Below are 26,232 nucleotides of genomic sequence, written 5' to 3'. Positions count from 1 at the left end.
GATTTATCAATATTGTCTTAATAATCCCCTGCCTCGTGCCCATTGCTTCCGGGATAGGCTCCGGACCCCCCGCGACCCAGTAGGATAAGCGGTTTGGAAAATGGATGGATGGATGGATGTCTTAATAATCCACACATGTAAAAAACTGTGCATAATCCAGTGGCAGCAATTATCTCATTGAAACCCCAGCATAGGCGGCTTTATATTACTCACTCCAGCTGCCAGTGGTGTTGATATCATGTCACAGCTGATTGGTGTACCTTTATTATTTTTATATGCACAGTTTGCAAGCCAAATTGAGAACTGACTGAAAACTATCGGGGAGTAGATCGCAAAATCAGCTCAGTGGGAGTCAAATGTTTTGTGCATTGAAAAAGCATAAAATTCTGCAAACAATATGAATGTGCTGAAGATCTGTCATTGGAACACCCAGTGTGGAAGTTAAACTGGACATTGGTAGCCCGGGAGGGAGGCATATTGGGTCTGTTATGTTTTAGGCCTTAGGTGAGAAGAGATTGTTTTGAATATTGTGTGACCTCGCTTCGTAATAGCTGCCTGCGGTTAGTCCCGCAGACCCTGAAGAAAGATCAGACCTTGGAGAGGCAGACAGAAAACAGAAGACAGAACAAAAAGGGGGGGGGGGTGAGATTTCCCTGCAGGAAGAGATTCGAAGCTGCCGCAACTGGTGCACAATGATATATATAATAGATATATATAATAGATTATAAAATAGTCGCAGCAGGCAATATATAGTATGTTACGTGGGAGTGCAAAAGTAATCATGTTAATCATACTAATCATATGTTAACTATGTATTTGCAGTGATTCAATGACAATTGAATGTGTTAATCATTAATAGTGATTCAATGTCATATGATCAATATCTATATACATATCTCAAGTACAGTCTAGAAGCCGAGACAGATTCCAGTAAATTGAGCAAGATGTGTGGATTTTACTTTGCTACCAAGGTGAACCAATGGAGCAGGAGAATTGTGTTTGTTATACATTTGAGCTCGGTTTGTTGGTGTTTTGTGACCAATCAGGAGTTAGAAGTCCTTATTGGGAATTGGGAGTTATGGTTTATCAACTGGTTGCTCTGTGTGCTGTGACTTGGTACCGAGTGCCAGAATGTGTTGAGAGCGCTTTGCTGGATTGCTGGAATAAGAGATTTTCTTTACTCACCAAACTGAGAGGTCCAGACTTTAATTCTAAGTGACTCTCTGTGTTATCAGAGAGGTTGATTTATAATTTTTGTAGGACACCATGTTCTGGTGACACCCCCATCCCGGGAACACCCCCGTTCTGGGGACACCCCCACCTCTGTCCTGCCTCAGCTAGCATCGTCCACACCCAAATAGCTCAAAGTGTTGTACTCCTTCTTTTGACTTTGTTCTCTTATTGTGTTTTATTTGAAATGCATTGTGTTCTTGCTCCGATGTTACTTGCTACTGGCCGTTTACTGGAAGCTCAGCGTATAGCTGCCCATGTACCGACGTCAGTTCCTTCACTACACACTCCCGTTGTACTGGTGTATGCATGTAAAATTGCATTCACTTTAGCAGATGTAAACATTTCGTCTGAATAAACAATAAGCATGTTATTAACTGTGATACTTTACATTTTTAAAAATTGAATCGTTTGGTTTTGTTTAACACATTCGAAACACCGGAATGCCCTGCTGGGCAATAGCATATATCTAAGCTACTGGAACGTACAGCTGAACTCTGCAGTGTAAGTTATATATAATTCGCGGTCCTTCAAAAAGAGCTTTTAAAAGTTTTTTATTATTATTATTTTTCACACCAAGACATAATAGTAGGAGAACGTGGCAATGGTTAAATAAGGCGGGGTGATTTTGCCTGCATAACGCGCTTGGTAGGCTGCACGCTTTATGGCGATCCGGCCCCCGCGGGAAAATTCATCCCACACCGCCTCCCACTCGCAAACGACGAGGAGCCACGACCCGGACAAGCAGCTCCGAGAAGATTCCAGCGGGTGACTTTATAGTGAGAGACCAGCTACTATGTTGCTGTTTCTGTGTCTTTCGGACCTTTTGCTAATACTGTTATCGATCTTGTTTTTTTCATTTCTCCAAACAAATTTGCGTGTTTTGTTAACGGCGGCGAAAATGATCGCAGACGTTAAAGAATATGAGGTTGTTTTTCTGCTGAAACGCCATTGTTTTGGAAAATTGGAAAAATAAAAGTCTGCTGCAAAAAACAAATTAAGAAATATTTGAAAAGCATAGCACACGGCACGCATTTATTCTGACATTTTAATAATATTACAATGAATATGAGAATCTTTGTGTGTTTATTATTTTTTTTAATTCAGCTATATTCATTACAAGAGTGCAAGTAAATAAGTTTAAAGAAAAAAAAACTATTACAAAATTATACGACAGTTCACTTAATTTTATGTAATGTTCTTATTTTTAAATCGTTCCAAGGTTGAGCTGAATTGACATTTTTGTATAAATAGACCGAAAACCAAAGCAAATGTGACATATTTTCTATGAGCTATGGGGTGTGGAGCTGCTGTCGCCTGGGTCTTTCAGCTGAGCGCCGCGGGGACGCAGAGGCGGACTATGGCTGAGCCCAGAGGAAGAGACCGAGTTAGCAGCTTCGGCGGCGCCCAGGACCAGACAGCGCGGCAGCCCGGGCTCCAGCAGAGGGAAAAGTGGGCTAACAAGAGGGAGTTCCTGTTCTCCATGGCCGGCGAGATCATCGGCTTGGGCAACGTGTGGCGCTTCCCTTACCTGTGCTACAAGAACGGCGGAGGTGAGCGAGTGAGGCAGGGCAAACTCTTAGTCATGTTTCTGTATGCCAGGTTGACTTCACATGTAATAATAATAATAATAATTGATTGATCCCCTGTAGGGAAATTATCTTTATCCCTCCCTCAACTTGCTCTTTGTGGAGTTGACCACGAAGGGCTGCCACCCGTAGCGGTGCCCAGGGAGCTGGGGGTTAAGGGTCTTGCTCAAGGAGCCACAGACGTGCTCAGGCTGGGTTTGAACCTGCAACCTTCTGATTACAAGGACACAGGCTTAGCCCACTTAGCCACACACTTCCCCAATGTAATACATTTCCTATAATGCACTAATCTTCACTTAAACTTTGTCTAGACTTGAAGCAGTGTTGTATGGAATTGTTATTTTTCAGTGTAGGATTTTTTTAAACTTAATGGTTCAATGCCTCATAAATACGGTTTTCAAAGCAGATACAATCATTGTAAATAAGCGGATCAGGGTTTCACTGTATGTTCAGCTCTTCCTGAAAGCAGACTGTAGGGTCTTTTTGTGTGTTTCCCGCTGCTACTCCCCGGAAAACGGCTTTATCCCTAAAGTCCGGACATCTGCTGGCCAACAATGAATGTTCTTCTGGAACTTGATGCTCTCTCTTTCTTCTTCAGGTGTGTTTTTCATCCCGTACTTTGTGTTCCTCTTCTTCTGCGGCATCCCGGTGTTTTTCCTGGAGACGGCTTTGGGCCAGTACACCAGTGAGGGTGGGGTCACAGCCTGGAGGAAGATTTGCCCCATGTTTGAGGGTAAAATATGCCTTGCACTGATGTTAGAATTCGATTCTAAATTAAAACCTTCCACCATAGTTTAGGTTATCATTTACTGACCACGAATTTCACTGTCCTCAACCTTCCCTGTGTTGCTGTCATTTTGGTAGGAATCGGAATAGCGTCGCAGGTCATCTTGATTTACCTGAATGTGTACTACATTGTGGTCTTGGCTTGGGCTCTCTTCTACTTGTTCAGCTCCTTCATCAGCCCTCTGCCATGGTCCACATGCAGCAACACCTGGAACACAGGCAAGCTTTTATTTTTTGTGGATAAACGTTTATGTAGAGACCTTAATAATAGAATATTGGAAAAAACTGAGAAACACAGAAACCACAGGGGCACTGGCCCCAGCTGAAAGCTGACTGGTCCCTGGAGCGCCCCCTCCCCATCACTCACTGATTCAAAATGTATCAATGGCTAATGATCAGGTTGGCGCCTCTGTGTGAATTATGGCTCCTCATATGCCCCCACCTTAAAAAAATCCTAGAATTGCAACTGATTGGCAGCTACTCGGGGAATGGATGTATCACCAGAACATTGTCAGTGGAGTTAAAACACGGTCATGAGGGTTAGAAGTTCGATGATAGAATTGTATTAAGAGCAGCCTGTAAGGATCCTTCCACCCCCGTAAGCTTGGGTCCTGCTGGGTTCTGATGCAGTGTCTGACACTGCATTTCACTGCATGTGAAGAACCAGGAACCAAAGCACCAAGCCCCCAAGACAAAGACCCCCCCCCCCCCGTTATGTTACCATAAGTATGCTGAAATGCACCCCTTCCAGTTTGACCAGTTGGTTGGCTGTGTTGCTGGTCCTGGCTTTCTGGTTGGACCCCCTTGAGTCTTACCATCCTTTATCTTCTGCAGAGAGCTGTCACAACCAGAGCGGCGTTTTTGGAAACTGGACCTTCGTGAAGAATATTAGCGTACAGAATGAGTACAGGTATCCTTTCTCTCATGATGTCATACGATGGTCTCTGGAGGAGGCTCTCTATTGAGCCATTAGCTGAAACACGAGAACATTAAGGGACGAAATTAACCTCACAGCGACGCTAAATAAGCTCTCGGCGACGCTAAATAAGCTCAGCAGCGTTAAATAACCTCACAGACGTGCTTGTGATGAAGTTGTACAATCTTTTTTTTTTTTTTGCAGTGATTTCAACAACATTTCCTTCCTTAAATCCCCAGAAGAGGAATTTTGGAAGTGAGTTACATGGCAGTGTGTCTGGCGAGCACAGAGCAGAACTCCTACTCCATCGTTTGTGCACTGAATACTTGCTGCTTTTTATCTGATGACAGCGCCAAGCGGTTAGGCCATGAGGCGTCACTTCTGAGGCTGTCCGGGGGTATAAGCGCAGATGATATAGCACAGGCCATGAATGGCTTTGCACAGCACGGGTCAGAGTGAGCACAGCGAGTGAAACATCTCACTGCGCTCTTCTCCTCTAGCCAGTGGCTCCGTGTTAATAGACTCTCCACGCATGGATTTTGCCATGAGGGTGTGGCATTGACCCCAGTCCCATTTGGGTTTTGGGGGGCTTCGCCGGCCTCCTGGCCTCACTCCCCTCCGGCGGTTCTTGAGCGAGCTGTCCGCTATGGGGGGCTGACGCCTTCCTTTGATTCCCGGGGGTGGGCGGGAGCACACTGCCTTCATTGATCATGAGGAGAGGGTCCCCTGCTCTGACCTCAGCAGAATTCCATCGCCGTCCTCAACCAGAGAACTAGAAGGTCTGGTTTTTAGAGAGCCCGAGAAGACGCCGTATTGGTTTGTGTGTGTGTCCCAGTAACAGGGTGCTGGGACGGACAGCAGACCTGGCCCAGCCACTGGGCAGTGTGCGCTGGGACCTGGCACTCTGTCTGCTGCTGGCCTGGGTGATCTGCTACTTCTGCATCTGGAAAGGAATCAAGACCACCGGCAAGGTGAGTGCCGCCTGGCTTTGCTGTAGGAAAGATGCCAGTGAAGGACAAGATGTTCTACATGTAGCAACACAGCCTGTGTTCAGGCTCTCTGTTTGGTGTCATTCCCGCTGAAGAAGTGGTTCATTCTCATTGGAGAAAAAAAATCCTAATAAAGTACTTTATAGAGAAAGAACAGGTGGAATCACGCTCAGTTTCTTTAGGAATTTAAAAGTGCAACTCAGCAGCAAGTCAGGACCTGTGTCTCTTGCTCAGAGCCCATATCTCTGTACTCAGGGCTTGTGTCTCTCTGCTCAGAGCCCATGTCTCTGTCCTCAGGGCCTGTGTCTCTCTTGCTCAGAGCCCATATCTCATTGCTCAGAGCCCATGTCTCTCTGCTCAGAGCCCATGTCTCTCTGCTCAGAGCCCATGTCTCTGTGCTCAGGGTCTGTGTCCCTGTTTAGGGCCATCTTTGTGCTCAGTGCCCATGTCTCTATGCTTAGTACCCGTGTCTCCCTGCTCAGGGCCTGTGTCTCTGTGCTTAGTACCCGTGTCTCCGTGCTCAGGGCCTGTGTCTCTCTGCTCAGAGCCCATGTCTCTGTGCTCAGGGTCTGTGTCTCTGTTTAGGGCCATCTTTGTGCTCAGTGCCCATGTTTCTGTGCTTAGTACCTGTGTCTCCCTGCTGAAGGCATGTGTCTCTGTGTTTAGTGCCTGTGTCTCCCTGCTCAGGGCCTATGTCTCTGTGCTTAATACTCGTGTCTCTGTGCTCAGGGCCTGTGTCTCTGTGCTTAGTACCCGTGTCTCCGTGCTCAGGGCCTGTGTCTCCTTGCTCAGGTCCTGTGTCTCTATGATTAATACCTGTGTCTCCCTGCTCAGGGCCTGTGTCTTTGTGCTTAGTACCTGTGTCTCCCTGCTCAGGGCCCATGTCTCCCTGCTCAGGGCCCGTGTCTCTGTGCTTAGTGCCTGTGTGTCCCTGCTCAGGGCCCGTGTCTCCCTGCTCAGGGCCCGTGTCTCTGTGCTTAGTGCCTGTGTGTCCCTGCTCAGGGCCCGTGTCTCCCTGCTCAGGGCCCGTGTCTCTGTGCTTAGTGCCTGTGTCTCCCTGCTCAGGGCCCTTGTCTCTGTGCTTAGTGCCTGTGTGTCCCTGCTCAGGGCCCGTGTCTCTGTGCTTAGTGCCTGTGTCTCCCTGCTCAGGGCCTGTGTCTCTGTGCTTAGTACCTGTGTCTCCGTGCTTAGTACCCGTGTCTCTGTGCTTAGTGCCTGTGTGTCCCTGCTCAGGGCCCGTGTCTCCCTGCTCAGGGCCCGTGTCTCTGTGCTTAGTGCCTGTGTCTCCCTGCTCAGGGCCCGTGTCTCTGTGCTTAGTGCCTGTGTGTCCCTGCTCAGGGCCTGTGTCTCTGTGCTTAATACCTGTGTCTCCCTGCTCAGGGCCTGTGTCTCTGTCCTCCAGGTGGTCTACTTCACAGCCACGTTCCCCTACCTCATGCTTCTCATCCTATTCATCCGAGGACTGTCACTCCCTGGAGCCTGGGAAGGAATCAAGTATTACCTCCTGCCAGACATAACCAAGGTTACCAGCCCCGAGGTGAGATTGTGCAGATCCTTTGATTTACAAAATGATTAAGAAATTCTGTTCTTCCTTGGGCGGGGATCAACATCTTGGCGGATTTTGACGGACATTTTGATCAACATGCAATTCTTGCCTTGGACATTGCATTTCAAAAATGTAGGCAGCATGCTTTTGCTGGTCTTGCTTGTTTGTTTGCACACAGACAGGTTGGCCATCCTTGCCTCAAGCCACAGATTAGGTTTAAGACCTCTTTCACTAGCCAACCATCAACAATGCCTTAAAAGCACTTCATAGCTGTTGAGGTGACCGTGACAGGCTGACCATGTGGAGGCGACTGTGACAGACTGACCGTGTCGAAGTGACTGTGACAGACTGACCGTGTCGAGGTGACCGTGACAGGCTGACCATGTGGAGGCGACTGTGACAGGCTGACCATGTAGCAGTGACTGTGACAGGCTGACCATGTGGAGGTGACTGTGACAGGCTGACCATGTGGAGGTGACTGTGACAGGTTGACCATGTGACGGTGACTGTGACAGACTGACCATGTGCCGGTGACTGTGACAGGCTGTCCATGTGTCGGTGACTGACAGCTGACCATGTGGCGGTGACTGTGACAGGCTGACCATGTGATGGTGACTGTGACAGGCTGACCATGTGGAGGTGACTGTGACAGGCTGACCATGTGATGGTGACTGTTTCAGACTGTCCATGTGTCGGTGACTGTGACAGGCTGACCATGTGGCGGTGACTGTGACAGGCTGACCATGTGGAGGTGACTGTGACAGGCTGACCATGTAGCGGTGACTGTGACAGGCTGACCATGTGTCGGTGACTGACAGCTGACCATGTGGAGGTGACTGTGACAGGCTGACCATGTGATGGTGACTGTTTCAGACTGACCATGTGTCGGTGACTGTGACAGGCTGACCATGTGGCGGTGACTGACAGCTGACCATGTGGCGGTGACTGTGACAGGCTGACCATGTGGCGGTGACTGTGACAGGCTGACCATGTGGAGGTGACTGTGACAGGCTGACCATGTGGCGGTGACTGTGACAGGCTGACCATGTGATGGTGACTGACAGGCTGACCATGTGGCGGTGACTGACAGGCTGACCATGTGGAGGTGACTGTGACAGGCTGACCATGTGATGGTGACTGTGACAGGCTGACCATGTGGAGGTGACTGTGACAGGCTGACCATGTGATGGTGACTGACAGGCTGACCATGTGGCGGTGACTGTGACAGGCTGACCATGTGGAGGTGACTGTGACAGGCTGACCATGTGATGGTGACTGTGACAGGCTGACCATGTGGAGGTGACTGTGACAGGCTGACCATGTGATGGTGACTGTGACAGGCTGACCATGTGGCGGTGACTGTGACAGGCTGACCATGTGGAGGTGACTGTGACAGGCTGACCATGTGGCGGTGACTGTGACAGGCTGACCATGTGATGGTGACTGACAGGCTGACCATGTGGCGGTGACTGACAGGCTGACCATGTGATGGTGACTGACAGGCTGACCATGTGACGGTGACTGACAGGCTGACCATGTGGAGGTGACCATGAAAAGGTGACCGTGTTGAGGTGACCGTGAAGAGGTGACCATATCGAGGTGACCGTGTTGAGGTGACCGTGTCATGTTCTGTCCTGTTCAGGTGTGGCGTGATGCCGGCACACAGGTGTTCTTCTCGTATGCCGTGTGCCAAGGAGCCCTCACGGCCCTGGGCAGCTACAACAGATACAACAACAACTGCTTCAAGTCAGTAGGGGGCGCTCTTCTTGCCTCTTGGGGGGGGCTGGGACATCGCTGGCATGTATGGTTATTCACATAAAGGAACTTACATTATATAAGGCTGTGGTTTGTGGGATTTAATGGAGGTACCTGCCAGGGCTTCTCATGGATACAATGTCTTTATTGCCATATGTTACATAACATATCAGATAAATACCTATTTTTATATATATATATATATATATATATATATATATATATATATATATATATATATATATATAGTGTGTGTGTGTGTGTGCGTGAATGATTAGTGAATGGCAGTGCTGTGGTGAAGTCACCGGAAGGTCACAGTGTCCGACCCCAAAATGCTGTTCGGTGAGCCCCCTTCTCTATCCCTCCCAGGGACTGCCTGGCTCTGTGCTTCCTGAACAGTGGCACCAGCATATTTGCAGGCTTTGCTGTGTTCTCTGTGCTGGGCTTCATGGCCAATGAGCTTCACATCTCCATGGAGCACATAGTCCAGTCTGGTAAGTCTTCAACCGTTTCATCACCTCTGTCCTCAAAATTTTGAGTCCTTCTTTGGAAGGGAATGACCAGCCGGCATTGCATGGCAAGTGCCCACAAGGGGGAGCCTCAGACCATCTAATGGAAGCAGCGATTGCAGACACAATGAGGCTCGGAATAAGGGCGCACCCAAAATCGAATGCTTGTTTGCTATGTAGGAGCCTAAATGTAGCAGTATGTGAAGAGAGCAGTATGTCTTATGAAGAGACAGCTCAGTACAAATTTAAGTAGAAAATAAAATCTAGCTGCAGAAGTTGAATGAAATATATTTTTTTCGCTGATAGTTTTATAAATTTTGTGGGCAACAGCAACAGAAATTCAGTATGGACCTTACAGGTATGCAGCCTTCTCACATGTTATGACTGTAACTGACATACAGACTCTATCTGACTACCTTTTCTCTGCAGGACCTGGCTTGGCATTCATAGCCTACCCAAAAGCACTCGCACTGTTACCGTGGGCACCACTGTGGTCCGTGCTCTTCTTCCTCATGGTGGTCTTCCTCGGTCTGGATAGCCAGGTACGGCACTTCCCTAACCCCGACGAAAGTCCCCCCCTCTTTCCATCTGTAACCCCCTCCTCCACAAATCCACAAACAGAATGCCTTGTGCTGTTGATTTTTGGTGCAAAATCGTAACCTAGCAACGGACATGTCTGTCCCTCAGTTTGTGTGTGTGGAGAGCCTGGCCACAGCGCTGACGGACATGTTCCCGCGCGTGCTGCGGAGGGCGGGCCGGCGGGAGCGGCTGACGCTCGTCATCGCAGTGGTCTGCTTCCTGCTGGGGCTGCCACTGGTCTCCGAGGTCAGAGGTCACGTTGCCGTCAGCTTTACAAAGTGCATGTGAGACAGTGTCACCCTCATGTGGCATTACACAGACACACCCCCTGGGGACAGAGGCTGACCTGCAGTTTGCGGGGTTAGGGTTAGGGTTAGGTTTAGGTTTAGGGTTAGGGTTAGGTTTAGAGTTAGGGTTAGGGTTAGCTCATGACGTGACCTCTCACTTTAATTCAGGGCGGAGTCCACCTCTTCCAGCTGATCGACACCTACGGCCCCAGTGGCACCAGTCTGCTCTTCATCGCCTGCTTTGAGACCATCAGCATCTCTTGGGTCTATGGTGAGTGGCGTGCTGCTGACCCGTGTTTGTAGGTCAGACCAGTACAGCCAGTACAGACGGGTGCCTGATCCCAGTGTCGGCCTGATCTCAAAGCTCATGCCCATATGCATTCTCTCCTTTTTATTCTGTATTTTCTGCCACCATAAAATGATGCATTAATGGGAAAATGCTGACGTTTCAGGCGCGGACCGTTTCTATGACAACATTGAGGACATGATCGGCTACCGGCCACCGCGTGTCATGAAGTACTGCTGGCTGTTAGTGACCCCTCTTATCTGTGCGGTGAGTGCCCCCCAGCTGCCGTCGCCGTGACGCCCAGCCGTGTCGTGATGACAGGATTACTGTGGTATGAGCCAGGCTTGACTTAAACGCAGCAGTCGTGATGTTCGGCTCCAGCGTGTCTGATGCGATGGTGATGTTGGCTGACCTGTTAGGGCTCTCCTTGCTTTCCGAGCCATTTCTGCTGTGTCCTCTCTGCCTTCCCACCTGCCTCATTAACGCCCGGCTCCCTTAGTCGTGTCCCAGCTTGGCTGCTGGCTCCGTGACTCTTGCTTGTAGATTGGCCATTCTGACCCCGGTCTCCTCATGGAGCATGAGTGCCCCCCGGTGTTGGAGGTTAATAGTGCTGCTGTTGGCAGCCCGTCCCTGTGTTCACCTCTCTCTTTCTCCATCAGTCCACCCTGATATACGACTTGGCCATCAGCCCACCCATAGGGAAGTCAGCGTCACCCTGGGGACCTGTCCTGGCCGGCCTGCTGATGCTCACGCCCATCCTCTGCATCCCCGTCTTCATCCTGATGAAACTCCTCAAAGTAGGTCCCACTTCGGACGTCTCGCTGCTTACAGCGACCTCTATAGGACGGTCATGTGCCACCTGGCTTCTGCTTCCTTTCTGTGGTTTATTTCTGAGCATATGGTGCTATGTCGGGTATAGCCTGGGTCGCAATGCTGCGCTATTGCGGGGCAGTGTTTGTCTCAGTGGGTCAGGATCCTGTGCCTGTGATCGGAAGGTCGCTGGGTTAAATCCCAGGGTCAGCTGAGTGGGCCCCTGAGCGAGACCCTTAACCCCTAATTGCTCCAGGTACTGGCTGACCCTGTGTTCACATAAATGTCAGTCACTGTGGATAAATGAACATAGTGACTTGTAAGGTTTCTCCGCCTGCTTTGGCTAGTGGTGTTTCTGGGATAGCCGTCTCTCACATGTCGGGGTTTCAGACAAACAAAGTGCTGCATGGCTGACATTCCAGAGAGCAGCACTGCTGACAGCCCGGTGTGCTCAGCAGGGTCCCCGCGGGATGACGGCTCCCTCTGCTGACCTGCGGCAGCGCTGGCCACAGAAGCCCAGGCTGACGCTGTGCAGCCGCGTCGTCACCGGGGGGGAGAGAGTCGCGGACGGAGGAACAGGAGAGGAGAAGCTGCCCATGCAGGCCGAGGGAGCGGGAGGAGCGCAGTGACCTGGGACACCAGCCCAGTGCTGCCTTAGAACTTGTGCATCCACACTGTTAAAATGGCAGTAACTATGGCAACACACAGGCCTGGCTCCTGAAGCCCAGCCCCCCTGTCATAACCCCCCCCATAGAGTCCTATGGCCCACCCAAGATTTCACAGCAGGATCCAGGCCTGCATCCTGTTTTTATTACTCTCATTGTGTGCGTGATACTCAGTGCGGATACCTGGGAGTTTCTTCACTGCAATGTGTAGTAAATTAATGACTGGTATTAGCACCTCCTGCCTGCCGAATACAGCTGCGCAGGTGGCTGCTTTGTCTGCCTGCACACTGCACAACCAGGCACAGCCCAGCCCGCCACCCCCCACTACCTGGCTACCTTTTCACTCTGTTCTGCTTTTTTGCATCCTGGTATTTAGCGATGCTGTTCACCGCTCACATTCTCCACGTTCACTTATCGCATCATGCCTGAACACGGCTCATAGGTTCATGCTCATTCACTCAACACACATGACCCTGGCAACTGACAGCCCTGACATTGATTAATGTCACATGGATTTATCACACCCTGACCACTTGGGGGCGCCGGAGGATTGCAGTATTTCGTGCACTCCTGCTGTTCCCAGAGGCATGACATTAGCCTGCCTTCGACTGATTCCCACAGAGAGTCTGTTCTGGGAAGGTAATACATCCAATGACAGGGATGTGTGGTTCATGTGTGTTCAGAAGGGTGTTGGTTTTAATCCCAAAATCAGCAAAGTGATGTTACCATTGTAACCTTGATTAAGACCACCCATCCCCAATTGCTCCACCCTACTTTCTCAATTGTGCATATTTTTGGATAAAAGTGTCTCGTAAGCAAATACAATGTGAAAGTAAAGCCTGCTGAGCAGGAGAGTAGCCAGTGCATCTTGGCTGTCACACCTTGGCCAAACATGGGACAAATAAATTCAGCGCCACCCCCAGCTCCACTGGACCCTCATTTCTGGGATCCGCGTTTTTCAGAAATATGCTAAATGGACGTTTGAACACAGACTGTCGCTGTGCAGCTCTGCCGTTCAGCAGATCCTGGTTTCTGAGCCACTGGTTAAGACACCCCGGGGAATTTACACGGGATTGGTTAAAGCTGACCATTCTGTCACGCTCAGCCTAATGTTGACATGCAGGGGGCGCTGTTGGTGAAGAATGGGAGAATACATTATGCAAGTCTGGAGCTGAAATCTGTGCACGTGTGGCAACTCGCCAGGGAATGATTTATTTGCTGGTCTTTTATACTGTATAATTCTTATGGGTGATGGGGCACTGCAGCAGTCCTGTGAGCCATCACTGCACAGGTTCTGTTTCCCACTTCCTGGAGTGCTGAGCGGAGCCTCTTACAAGTCCACAAGCTGGGCAGTTCTGCCGCACTGGTGGCCCACATGCCTGCATCACTCCAGAAGTAACAAAGTCTGCCCCGCATCCATGATGCCGGCCAGAGCAGTCAGCTGTTTCCTCATCTCATTTCAGGTTTTTGCTTAACTGCGTGAGGTTTTAATATCTGCGTACTGTGGGGTCCCACCCAGGGATTCTACGCCATCCAGTGTTTCTGCGCTTTTTGTGATGTCACCAGAGTGATGTCACCATTAGGACCCTGAGCAAGACCCTTAACCCCAAATACTCCAGAGACTGTCTGACTAGGGCTGGTTCTAGGCTTAGGGGGCGTGGGACTTAGCTCACAATCCTGTCAGATTTCAGGATTTAAAAGTATAAAATTCTGATCAGTTCAGCTTTCACTGCTTCTCTTAATATGCATCCAACACTAACAACACTGCTCTCTGCACTTGATGTAATGTCATAACGTTTTTCATTTGGAAAAAGTTTTGCAGTATTCATCGACCCACAACCAGAGAGCATGCTGAGGTGACGGACTCGGTCTTTGGTCAGTCCATCCTCACTTGGGTCCGTCTCTTCCATTCAAAATACATGAATATGGTCTTTCATGGCAACAAACCACATTTACTCATGAAACATAATGACGAAAAGATGATTCTAGGCTTTGCTAAAAGTTTCCAGGCCTCAAGCCTCACTAGCCCAAACTCAGTGCCTCTACTGTGTCTGACGCCGCTGTCTCAAAACAAAGAGCACGTCGCTTTTGTTCAACGCACCTGCTAAATAAATAAAAGGCAGATGTACTCAGAGAGAGGTGCCAGATGCTGCACTTTCATGTCCCCTTGGTTCTCCATGGACATGACATGCTTCTGAAAACTAACATTTCCTGTGAATTTTTCAGTCCTTGTGTCATGGCTAGTACTCTTGCCCGCGGTGGAACGTTTGTTAAACATGACAAACCACATGCAGCTTCACCTGCTGTAACTTCTATCGCCGTAGATTCCAGTTTCCCAGAAGCCTTTTCATCTGTGTGCCATGTGACGGCAGCCATGGATTGCAGTGATCATGCTGACTCGTTTAAATTTTAATTATTCTTCATTACTGTGAAGAATAAACTCACACAACAAACAGGCCATCAGTTAAAGACGTTTTTGTTCTACATTCAAAAGGATTAAAACTGTTGGCACAAAGACATATTAATGATATAATTATACCAAATCATTCTTACAGTTCACAATCCCAAATTATTTGGATCGTTAATTGTGGCCTGATGAGATTATTGACAGATGGCCATGGATGGAGGCCAGGAAAACCCACCGCCTCATGCTAATTAAAGCCCCCCCCCCCCCCCCCCCAAGCTCTGGTCACACAGTGTATCCTGATTAGTGCCAATGTAAATTTAGACATGGACGATGATAGAGTTAAGAAACCTTCAAGCCCAGTTCATTGAGCTCTTTATGGATTATAGTTTGAATGGTTCTTATCGACTGGTGTCTTGCCCAACAACAGTCAAGCAAACAGCAGTGGGATGTGAGATTGATGTGAGAAATGGACACATCCCCTAAGACTGAGCGGCCAAGCGACCTGGATCTCTGCACTACGGCCCATTCAGACCAGCCGGGGGCCGGAGATGGAGGCTATTCCAGAGGAGGACAGACCGGGACACGGACCCCTGGCTCGGCAGCTTGGGGCACCGTCATCTGAGGGGTGCCCACATAGCCAGCCGCTGGCACCATCCTCCCCCCTCCCTGAGAAGCTTCACCGACCCAGCCTTGGAGGAGGGGGACAGGGGGCACATGAAGCTTGCCTAGGGCTCTATGTGGGCCCCCACCCACGGTGCCTGGGTTGGAACCACCTCGGAAGGAAAGCAGGAGCCGAGGTACTCAGGGGGTCGGTTGGGTTCTGAATGCGAAATGGACCCAAAGTCAGCTCTAGACGGACACCATCAGCCCTGAGACTCATGCCGTACTCCCACCCTCCCCTGTAGTCTTGATGGACAGAGAGCTTCAGGGGGGTCACTCAGTTGCCTTATTTGCACCAGTTAGCACATCGATTATCCAGCAGCGTAAACAGGGTCACAGCAATCAAAGCAGACGTTTGAGATAGACAGTTTATCGCTCAACGCCAGCGGCTATGGAACAGTCGTGTATGGGGTCAGTTTCCACTGTGGCCAGTGGGGGGGGGGGTGGGGGGGGGGGGTTGTGTTGATCTCATTTGGGCTCCATTTAAGAAAAGTCTTATGATCTGTGAAGTATGAAGGAAAGATATTTCAGGACGACCGAACTCAATGAAGTCTGAAACATTATGGGAAATCTATGCATATTTTATGACAAATGGATGCTACAGGGCATTATATCGTAACACGGCTGGCTCTGTATGCAGGGAGCAGGCGGCTGATGATGATGAAGGGGTCCTGCTCTGACCTCAGCGACTCGCCAGCAGCCAGACGAGGGGCTTTGAGCCTCAGGAAGGTCAAAGGGCTGGCAGGTTGACGTAAGCGCAGCCACAACCGGGCGCTCCTGGGTCGAGGTGGGCAGGGGCAAGGGGGGCTGTGTGTTGGCCTGACATTTCCGGTGCCCCCCCAAGAGACGTAACACACTCCTGTTGTTCACCGGCCACCGTTCTTCTCACTTGAAGACTAACTTTGTGTACGGGCCTCTTAAGCAAAGTGTTACTCGAAATCCAGCGAGGCTTTTCATACGGCAGATTAAGCCGTTCTCCATGAGGGTATCCCATGGCAACCGGACCCAGGGTCCTCCGAATGGATGAATGTATCATTGTGCCCCGAGGGCCTTGGCACCGAGCGCCGTGACACAGCCACAGAGCAGCATTCTTCAAAGTCGTTTTTGTTTCTGCTTCCATGCCCATTGGAGACTGGGGGAACCCAGCTAAGCTCAACGGGTTGCCGATAAAGAGGTATGTTCGTTTCCACCCCCCGCTGCCCCCCCGCCCCCCCATACCCCCAGGAACCAGCTGATTCATGCCACCCGCTTTTTGCAGGGGTCGGGAATTAATCCAATCGGACAAGAGCTCGAAGCTCATTAAGAGTCATTCAATACAACTCATGTTGTCGGCAGGAAAAGGCTGCAAGCTACAAAGCTCGTTTTATCCACATCTCTGCCGGTACCTCCCGCTCTCGGATGCGGCGGTCCCGTCGGACTGCGCCGGGCATCTTCTGGGGACTCATTTCCTGTCCGTGTCAAAGGAGCGGGTCGGATCTGCCTGCATCTCTCAGGTGCTACAGCCCAGGTGATTTCGCACAGGTTGGTGCCTCCGTACCGTCCTTCCTGCACCCCGGTCCCGCTTTCTGCCCCCCCAGGGTGATGTGGGTTGCTCGTTTGTTGCACTTGTCTTTTGGCAGTTCTCCACATAACCCTGCAGATTTCTGACCCATCTCAGTCCCCGGTTATTAATGGGGAGCCGGAGATGAAGGGGGGGGGGGCATCTAAAAGCGGGGGCTCGGACTCCTTCCCAAATGCGTCCTGCTGTATTTCAGGCTTTGGTCGAGACTGCAAAAGCAACAAAATGTACATTTTTTTTTACTTAAGAAAGACTTTGATGTAGAAGTATTTTAAGTGTGAAAAATATGCTGATCACAGAAAGATTCCTTTTCTGTTCAGGCACACAAAAAATTGATTAGGCTGACATTTCTGTGTGCTGTCAATCACAAGTAAGAAAAAAACATCTGAACAAAAGTGTTAAAGTGTTTCTGAAGGAAGCTGTATTGGATAATTAGATTGTGTGTGCAAAGGGTTATTAAGAAAATAGCAAACTCTTTATAGTTACAATCTTTCTCTTACTTTTTTTGGAACAAATGAAGTCTAGTCTGGAAAAGAATAGAACATAATGAACTTCCCTCCAGAACAGTGTGCCGAAGTGAAAATGTCTAATATTTATCTTACGCTACCCTCAAAGCCCTGTTTATACTGAATTTGACAACGGCTGAGGGTGTTTGACATTAGTGCAGCTCAAATGCATGCAAGGTGCCTGGTGAAGGATTTTATATTAAAAAAATATATTGATTATAATGTCAAAATATCCACAGATATAACATATCCAGATGACATATATGCTAATTAGTCCAACATAAGTTACATAGAAAGATATTTCACATTTTATTCTCATCTTGATGACATCACCCTGTCCAGACTACTTTCCAACGAAAGTTTTCAACTAAATATTAAGCCAAACACACTGCATTATTGTAAGTTAAACAAAGGAAAGTAAAAAATATATATATTTTAGAACCTTTATGCATGTGAAAATACTAAAAAGCAGGCTCATCTATACTGAAAGGTACAATAAGCTATAGCAATAAATCTTGACATTTGTAGAAATGCTTGTGATGCTGATGTTTATGCGCCATGTTTGATTTGCTGGTGTGTATAACGGCACCTTGTGGCCTGACGGCTTTCAGCTTCGGTTCCTTGGGGATCCGGCCGCTTTCTGAAGAGTTCTGAGGATCAGGAGGGGCGCAGCACAGGGACAGGCCGCTTGGTGCCAGGTCGACCATGGGGAAGACAGGGCAGAGCAGCGTGCATCTCAGCTCTCCTTCTGAGGTGAAGCAGGCCACCCCCTTCGAGATGCAGAGCCCCGAGCCCCCCAGAGGGGGTGAGGCAGAGCTCCCGGAGCGGGGAACCTGGAAGGGCAAGTTTGACTTCCTGCTGTCCTGCGTTGGGTACGCCATCGGGTTGGGCAATGTCTGGAGGTTTCCTTACCTGTGTGGTAAAAACGGCGGAGGTAAGTGGCAAGGTGGTGGCGGGGGTGGGGGGGTTCCACCTTGTATGTAGTCATTTTGCTATTCGCTCATATGATCTGAACATACATCTGCTCTCTCATTCCATCACACCTTTCATTAGTATTTAATGTTTATCACATGTCTGATTTCTGGGTAGTTTCCACCAAGAGAACCTGGTTATTCCACTTACATCCCCCACCCCTTTACAAACGCTGCAAAATAAGAGAATAGTGAACCACTGCTAAAGAACCTTCCGAAGCCTCAAAACATCATACTGATGCCGCCCTGCATGGATATGGACAGTGTACAGTACATGTTACCGCGGTAGCATTCTGCGAAACTGACACTGGCTTGCGGTTCGGGTCTCACCATCGCTGCCCCCGCCAGGTGCCTTTTTGATACCCTACTTCCTGACGCTGGTGTTTGCTGGGATTCCTCTCTTCCTGCTGGAGACCGCCCTGGGCCAGTACACCTCTGTGGGGGGCCTTGGAGTGTGGAAGCTCATCCCTATGATGAAGGGTACGTACATCATCCACTCAAAATGTCTCATGGACGAGCATCAGGCATTTAACCCGAACATTACCCGGGCGTTCACCCCAGTGATACCCGTTTAAGGTGGCATCAGGCATTTACCCAGACGTTACCCGGCTAAGGTGATTGTCAGGCATTTATCATGACACTTACCCAGTTAAGGTGAGCATTGGGTGTTTAACAGCGTGTAGCCCAGTGGGTTAGTCTGATAACTGCACAGTGGGTCTGGGTCGTATCTCCTGTGCTCGCTGGTGGCTGAATAGGAGGCCTCGGCCTCCCATGTGGGACCCTGTGTGGGCTCCCCCAGAGCTCCCCAGAGCTGCGTTGGTGTTCCACTCATGCTTACCTCGGTGGCTCTGGGGACCTGGGCTGGAGAAAATTTTCCACAATTCTGCACCAGCCTTGGTCATGTGGCTACAAAGGCTCTGATACTGTGCTTGTAGTTAGAATGTTGCTGATACTCAGGACTGGCTGCGTAATTTCACCTTCAGACACTTCAACAGGGCCCTTAATCTCTCATTGATCTTGGCCTTTCCTTCTCAACAAATGTACACATCTTTGGATAAAAGTCTTTTCTAAATAATTATACATAAACATGGATAGGTATGGCAGATTACTGGCCACAGAAACACTGAAACGCTCCTAGTCTTATCAGTCACGGCCCTTGCTATAAATTCGTTGCTTTTGCATGGCTCTGTGCTTGTTACATCTGTGTCCCCCAGGGGTTGGTCTGGCTGCCTTGGTGTTGTCCTTCTGGCTGAACATCTACTACATAATCATCATCGCCTGGGCCCTCTACTACCTGTTCAGCTCCTTCAGATCTGTAAGTCCTGCATGTTGAGGTGCAGAGTGAAGTAGTTTACCGAGTAATTCAACAGGTCCAGCTTCTGGAGTGACTTGGAGCAGGAAGTTCTGCAGGGGAGCTCCTGTACAGGTAGCAGCCCTCGTTCCCAGCTCCTGCTGCCCATCTGCCATAGAGACCCGTGACCCTTCAGATCCGGTGACCCTTTAGATTCGGTGACCCTTCAGATCCGCTCTTTATATCTATGTTCTTGTTCTCATACTCCGCTCCTGACTCTTTGTTCTTCTGCGGTTCTCCAGTGCCATAGAAACACCATTATTTTATGCAGCATGGCCACCATGGGAAAGAGTGAAAGCACACCCCCACTGTGCACTCTGGGATACCGTGGATTTTCCCACACCTCAGGCCATCTGGGTTTCCCCTGCTGACATATCTCCTTCCTCCTTGCCCCTCGCAGGAGGTGCCATGGCAGAGTTGTGGAAACCCCTGGAACACAGACCGCTGCTTCTCCAACTACAGCCTGGGCGACACCACCAACCTGACCAGCGCCGTGAGCGAATTCTGGGAGTGAGTGACCTGCCGCTCTCACCAACTAGGGCAGACCCAAGGCACTGGCATAACTAAGCTGCAGCTTAGGGCCCAGCAGCCACCAGAGGGCACCCATCTGACCAGTCTGTCAGAATGTGAAAGAAGATGACAAGTGACAACTAGGTTAATGGAATTTCACTTAGGGTCGGGTCGGCCCTGTTACCAACACAAACCCGTAGCTGTGGGGCACACAGAAGCCGGCTTCATCCCCAGCACATTCCTGACTGAGGATCACGCTTGACCTTTACAAGCTGACCGGCACTTTGACTATAACTGGGTTCTCCGGTTTTCCTACCACAGTACAAAAACATGCTGAGGTGAATTGGAGTTGCCAAACTGTGTGAATGTGACCTGCGATGGGGTTGGCGCCATGAGTGGATGGATGAATGGATGATAGACGTAAGAATATATCTTGAGGCAGACGCTGCTTTGCGGGAGCCCTGGTGAGGAGTAAAGCACGCCTCTGTCCCCAGGAGAAACATGCACCAACTGTCCAGTGGGCTGGAGGAGCCAGGAGAGCTGCGCTGGCCCCTGGTGGGGACTCTGGCCTTGGCCTGGGTCCTGGTCTACTTCTCTATCTGGAAGGGAGTAGAGTGGACAGGAAAGGTGGGTCAATCGAGAGACCGTCCACTGTGCCGATGCACAGTGGGCTGTGCATGACCCCCCTGCCAATGTAAGGGCTCTCATTGGAACCCCCCTCATCATCAGCAGGTGTCTAACAGACTGTACACCAGTGTACCACCAGTACAGTGCAGCACCCATTCCATCCACGCCGCCAGTACAGCGTGGCACCCATTCCATCCTCACCGCCGATGCGGCACCCTTTCCATCCTCACTGCCAACACGGCATGACGCCCATTCCGTCCTCACGGCCAGCATGGCATGGAACCCATTACATCCCTAGTGGAAAGTCACTTTTGCACCTCAAATTCATCCTGGCTAACATTCCATTCTGCAGCATATAAAATTAGCCCCCCGCTCTCTCTCCTGCAGGTAGTGTACTTCTCTGCCACCTACCCCTACTTCATGCTGGCTATCCTGTTTGTCCGTGGCGTCACCCTGCCTGGGGCCAGTGACGGGATCCTCTTCTACATCACGCCTGATTTTCATAAGCTGACCCAATCAGAGGTAAATGGAGTCCCCACTAAACGCCCTTAGCATATTCATAAAAGAAAAGCAAAGTGATACGTTACTCATGCCCGTGGGGAGATTGTCTCTTTGCCTACCCCCATCTTGCTCTCCATGAGACACACTTACATGTGAGAGCAGACTTGGGCAGTCGCAGTGCAGGCTTGGTCAGCACCGGTTTGTTATAGTCTGTGTCTCCCCATAGGTCTGGTTAGATGCTGCCACTCAGATCTTCTTCTCCTATGGCCTGGGCCTTGGATCACTGATAGCCCTGGGGAGTTACAATCATTTCCACAACAATGTCTACAGGTAGGCCAGTTTGGAGTCTTCGGCCTGGCACAGGGACCCCTGAGGCCCCCGGAGTCCGGCGAGGCCCCCGATGCATGGCCTCTCACCTGTGTCATTACTGTACCTCAGGGACTCCATCATCGTCTGCTGCATCAACTCATGTACCAGCATGTTTGCAGGCTTCGTCATCTTCTCCATTGTGGGCTTCATGTCTTACATCACCAAGAAGCCCATCCAGGAGCTGGCGGCCTCAGGTTAGCATCTGGTTTAACTAGGCAGGCTGGGTATAGACCAGTTTCTGTCTTTCAGAGTAGTGAATAGGTCACCGCAAATAATGGCATTGGGGAGAGCATCAGCATGGCCACATAAGGGATGATTCTAGGATTTTTGAAGGCGAGGGCATAAGACAGTCCATAATTCATTGAGAGGAACTGACTGCATTATTAGGAAATATGTTGAGAACTTGTGAGTGACAAGGGAGGGAGCAGTCCAGGGGCCAATCAGCTTCCAGCTGGGGTGAGTCTCACTGCGCCCCCACCCATGGATACGCCCAGACTTAATGCTGCATGGCGTTGCTACGTCTAGAAATGAATGACAATTGCACCTCCAACACACGTTTTGCCGCAACTCAACGCATAAATAAAGTATGTCTTTAATGGGCAGCACTACCAGACAGACATCCTGTTCTCTGCCTGGAGCAGATTGTGAGAAATCCCACAGACTGATTCCTCCTCGGGAAGGAGATGCCCGCTTGAAAGGATATGCGTTCAGAGCCCATATGATCCCAAAGTACCCACAACACACTCCACTGTTTTTCACTTCTCCAGTCTAAAAACTTCAAACGGAAAGTTGTACACGGAGCTAGCAGAGCAGCATTACCATTCGGGGCAGAGTAGTCAGGTCCAAATGCAGACGTGGAATCATTACCGTAATGCGCATCAGCCCTCCTGCTCCCCCTGCTGGTAGCAGTAATAATAATGATTGTGTAACAGAGTAATGAATGACCCCCGCAGGACCAGGTCTGGCGTTCCTGGCGTACCCGCAGGCCGTCACACAGCTTCCCATGACATCCCTCTGGGCCGTCCTCTTCTTCTCCATGCTAGTAATGCTGGGACTCGACAGCCAGGTATTGGGGGGGGGGCACCAGTCACCCACTGTCCTTCTCTACAAGCTCATGGAAATAAACGTTTGCATAAATAGCATGGTTGCAGCATGAGCCTCTGCTGGTCATTAACACACGATGGAGTCTCTTCGAGACCCTGTTGTGCACAGACCACAGGGCGTCAAGCAGCTTCTTCTCTGTCGACTAGTTCTGCACTGTGGAGGGCTTCATCACGGCACTGGTGGATGAGTACCCCTTGGTGCTGAGGAAGTGGAAGAAGCTCTTCATCCTGATTGTGTGTCTGGTGTCCTACTTCATCGGCTTCTCGAACATCACGCAGGTGACAGTCGCCGGCCTCACAACATCTGCAAACTTGTGGCCTCTTGTATGCTACACTTCACCGTTGACTTTGTTGACTGTGACTTTGTTGATCACCTGCATAAAATGTTTCTAGCAGCCAAATCATTCCTAGTGTAATGTGTATATTTATGCCTAATAGATTAGTATCTAAATGTGTGAACGCATGTTTCCACAGGGTGGTCTGTATGTTTTCAAGCTGTTTGACTACTACTCTGCCAGTGGGATGTGCCTCCTCTTCCTTGTCTTCTTTGAGACCATCTCGATATCCTGGTTTTATGGTATGCACCCGTGATTCACTGCTGATTCCATTCCAGAGAATATGCTGCTCTTTGACGCAGTCTGACTGTAGAGATAAATGTTTTAGCATGTTTTTTTAGTAAATTCCGAGTCATCTTGACTATTGTAGATGCTCACATTCATCTCACGTAAAAAAAGTTTTCATCGGTGTCTTCCAGGGGCAGAGAAGTTCTATGGTAACATTGAGGAGATGATTGGCTACAGGCCCTGTGGTTGGTGGAAGCTCTGCTGGAAGTTCTTCTCTCCCCTTATCTGTCTGGTAAGACTCAACTCTGAGGTCTCATTGGACCACGTCTGTCTGGTAAGACTCAGCTCTAAGCTCTCATCGGATCATGTCAGCGTGATAAGACTCAACCGTAAGCTTTAATTGGATCATGTCTGTGGGGTTAGACTCCAGTCTAAGTTCTCATAGGATTATGTCTGTCTGCCAGCACTTGGTAGATCTTCACCTTTGTCACACGCAGAAAGACTCTGTGAATCTGCAGAACCTCATCTGATTCTTGCCTTCTGTCTAATGCCAGGGGGTGTTCACGTTCAGCGCCATTGAGATGACCCCCCTTACCCTGGGAAAATACGTGTACCCGGCCTGGGGGCAGGGCATAGGCTGGCTCATGTCCCTCTCCTCCATGGTCTTGGTGCCAGGGTATATTGCCTACATGTTCTTCACCACCAAAGGCAGCCTCTGGCAGGCAAGTGCTCCACCGTCTCTGGTGTGACCTCATAACTCACAGTCACTCGTAGGTCTTTGAATGACTTCTAGGCTTGTTACGTGCTTTTCTGCGGAAATCAGCCCTAATTTTTCCGGCCAGGTTTATTCATTATGAAGTACTGTAGGCACCAGAAATTCCCAGGGCAGAAAGCAATAATCCTGTGTTGTTTGACAAACACAGAAATATCGGAAAATATATAGTATAATATACATAAATATCCATTTAAAAACTATAAGGATTTCTTGACCTCAGGTAGTATATAATACTCACCTCATTTACCTGTCTTAATGCATTATATAATTAGTCCTCATTACATATTTATTTTGCTGAATATTATATATCTCCTACAGCGCTGGTACAAGATGGCCAGTCCAGCAGAAGACATTAAGGCTCAGGAGAGTAACGAACTCGCCAGCGAAACTTCGTTCACCAGCAGTTTCATGGATGGCACTATGTGAATTTAAGTGGAGTTCAGTTATGTCCAGACTGACTGTCGCAGGTGGGGGTGGGGTGGGGTGGGCTAGGGTGGGGGGATATTCAAAACACAAGATAAAACAAGGCAGTGCTGTACCATAAGGTGGTCCCATGGAACCATGGGAAGCCAGAAAGACCAGCTAGAAATTCCGTCTCCTGCTCCCTTTCCTCAGCGCCTCAGCAGGTATAACCGCCAAGCAGAAAGGCCAACGGCCCCCGTGAAGGTTCTTCAGCTTTTTAAACGGTTTCATGTTAATTAGTGAAACACGCACGTTGTGCTATGCCCAGGCCTGCAGTGGTGGTACGGTGGGTTCGAGTCTCTGCCATGGCTGTGTGGAGGTTGCATGTTCTCCCCGTGTCGTCGTGGGGTTTCCTCTGGATGCTCCGGTTGCCCCCCACAGTCCAAACCCATGCTGAGGCTAATTGGAGTTACCAAGTTGCCCATAAGTATGAATGGTGTGTGAGTGTGACCTGTGATGGGTTTATTGCCCCGTCCTGGGTTGTTCCCTGCCTTCCGCCTGTAGCCTCCAGGATAGGCTCCGGACCCCCTGCAACCCTGAACTGGACAAAAGGAAAAGGAACGGATGGATGGATGGATGGATGGAGGCGAAGTTGCCATGGCTTCTGCCGGCTGAGCTGAATACCTTCACAGAGGCCAGCAGGATGCTGCCCCCCTCCCCCCCCAAACCAGCCCATGTGACCAGCTCCCCTGCTTATATTAAACAGTTTGCACCTCTGTCTTTTATGCTGCGTTACATGCTCTGATTTCCCGACCCTAATCTTAATCCCATTGTCTGATTCATTGCTGCCTTGAAAGGGATGTGCTTGTGCTTGTCTTACATTCCAAAGAATATTACATCACTATTGTAAATGATCAAGGCCGAAATCTTAGATGTAAATATAATATAAAATGGACTTTAAACTGCTGATAAAAAATATTATTGTAGGTAATGTAATAATTTGAGGTGGGCTGTACTTTTTGGATTTATCTTCATATGAACTAGTGTTTTTAATAATTATTATGCCTCCTTTACTGTTTGGATGTTTAGTCTTCAGTGAGTGATATGCCGGGTTCTGCTGTACATATTGGTGGGTTTAGGTATGTTTTTATAACTCGCTTTCATTAGTGCATTAACACGTGAGTTACACACAGAGGGATCGCATTTGAGAATGCTAGTTCGACGGTCTGATTTAATGTGACCTCTGCATGCGTTAAATATTACTGCCATTTCTGTTGCTTTGAAAGTCAATAAAAATAATTTAAAACAGTTGGAACACATGAGCGTTACCGTCTGCTATGGAGTGAAACCAGCACTGACAGGAATTCTTTTCCATTCTAGTTTATTTATATCATTGAACTTGCTGGTGAACTGAATGAACTTTATGCAACATTAAGAAATTGTCCAGCAAAGTGTTTCGAAACCGTGAAATGTTTATGACTTCATGTAAGCGAAGAGCTTGCTAGTTTGGAGTGTGTCCACAAGGTGGAAGTGTCATCTGGGTTCTGCTCATATCGATTACTTAAATGCTGGATTGTTTAAAGATTTAAAAGTACATGAAGTTCAGTGTGTCAGTTAAGTAGCTAAAGTTCTCCTTCAGAAATACGGAGCCCCAGAGAGACCATTTCAGCAAATGAGCTGCATAAATCTGAGCTGCTTCTGGTCGCTCTTGTCACACGGGCGATGAGCGCCGTGCTGCTCTGCGGAACATGTGTAATCTGACATATTACAGAACATTCCAGAGAGGCCAAGGAACTGGATGTGTTTTACCTTTTGCTTCTTGGCAAGCAAGGGATAGAACGGCTGGCTTTGATACACAAATGCAACCGACTACATTGGTGGGGAAAATCTGTGACAAAATACTTGTACGAAAAAAGTTTGGAAAAATGTGGCTCTGAGGAGAGGAGCACATGATGCAGGAACTGGGCAGGGCTTCAGGCAGA

At 49.2% G+C, this 26,232-nt stretch overlaps 2 protein-coding genes across 3 annotated transcripts; both read left to right on the top strand.

Annotated features, from left to right (window-relative positions):
- Positions 1-1,940: 1,940 nt before the first annotated feature.
- On the top strand, positions 1,941-12,869 carry LOC125738984 (sodium- and chloride-dependent GABA transporter 2-like). Its single transcript, XM_049008577.1, has 16 exons — positions 1,941-2,009; positions 2,561-2,783; positions 3,418-3,552; positions 3,684-3,824; positions 4,440-4,515; positions 4,726-4,776; positions 5,357-5,492; positions 6,913-7,047; positions 8,699-8,802; positions 9,181-9,305; positions 9,750-9,862; positions 10,008-10,145; positions 10,355-10,457; positions 10,639-10,739; positions 11,132-11,269; positions 11,741-12,869. Exons 2-16 carry the CDS (start codon positions 2,591-2,593, stop codon positions 11,909-11,911), a joined length of 1,860 nt encoding a protein of 619 aa, XP_048864534.1. The 5' UTR covers positions 1,941-2,009; positions 2,561-2,590; the 3' UTR covers positions 11,912-12,869.
- A 3,194-nt stretch (positions 12,870-16,063) lies between these two features.
- LOC125738985 (sodium- and chloride-dependent GABA transporter 1-like) lies at positions 16,064-24,316 on the top strand. 2 transcript variants are annotated; one of them, XM_049008578.1, is made up of 16 exons: positions 16,064-16,188; positions 16,273-16,535; positions 17,690-18,012; positions 18,398-18,529; positions 19,264-19,364; positions 19,801-19,910; positions 20,405-20,537; positions 20,925-21,059; positions 21,265-21,368; positions 21,477-21,601; positions 22,361-22,473; positions 22,658-22,789; positions 22,985-23,087; positions 23,265-23,365; positions 23,628-23,795; positions 24,167-24,316. In XM_049008578.1, exons 3-16 carry the CDS (start codon positions 17,784-17,786, stop codon positions 24,272-24,274), a joined length of 1,794 nt encoding a protein of 597 aa, XP_048864535.1. In that variant the 5' UTR covers positions 16,064-16,188; positions 16,273-16,535; positions 17,690-17,783; the 3' UTR covers positions 24,275-24,316. The 2 variants fall into 2 exon arrangements, with proteins under 2 accessions (XP_048864535.1, XP_048864536.1); XM_049008579.1 differs by having other exon boundaries at positions 16,137-16,188; positions 16,350-16,535.
- The last annotated feature ends 1,916 nt before the right edge of the window (positions 24,317-26,232 follow it).

Source organism: Brienomyrus brachyistius, chromosome 3 (assembly GCF_023856365.1).
Source record: "Brienomyrus brachyistius isolate T26 chromosome 3, BBRACH_0.4, whole genome shotgun sequence".
In the NCBI taxonomy this organism is placed as follows: domain Eukaryota; kingdom Metazoa; phylum Chordata; class Actinopteri; order Osteoglossiformes; family Mormyridae; genus Brienomyrus; species Brienomyrus brachyistius.
Note: the sequence above shows the minus strand (reverse complement) of the source record. Positions and strands in the feature narration are given on the sequence as shown.

Bases quoted from the DNA above. Each gene is read 5' to 3' on its own strand.
- LOC125738984 (XM_049008577.1), top strand. From the start codon at position 2,591: ATGGCTGAGCCCAGAGGAAGAGACCGAGTTAGCAGCTTCGGCGGCGCC. The intron at 9,306-9,749 runs GTAAGTCTTCAA...TTTTCTCTGCAG, and splicing joins GGAGCACATAGTCCAGTCTG to GACCTGGCTTGGCATTCATA. The intron at 10,458-10,638 runs GTGAGTGGCGTG...CTGACGTTTCAG, and splicing joins CAGCATCTCTTGGGTCTATG to GCGCGGACCGTTTCTATGAC.
- LOC125738985 (XM_049008578.1), top strand. From the start codon at position 17,784: ATGGGGAAGACAGGGCAGAGCAGCGTGCATCTCAGCTCTCCTTCTGAG. The intron at 20,538-20,924 runs GTGGGTCAATCG...TCTCTCCTGCAG, and splicing joins GAGTAGAGTGGACAGGAAAG to GTAGTGTACTTCTCTGCCAC. The intron at 23,088-23,264 runs GTATGCACCCGT...GGTGTCTTCCAG, and splicing joins CTCGATATCCTGGTTTTATG to GGGCAGAGAAGTTCTATGGT.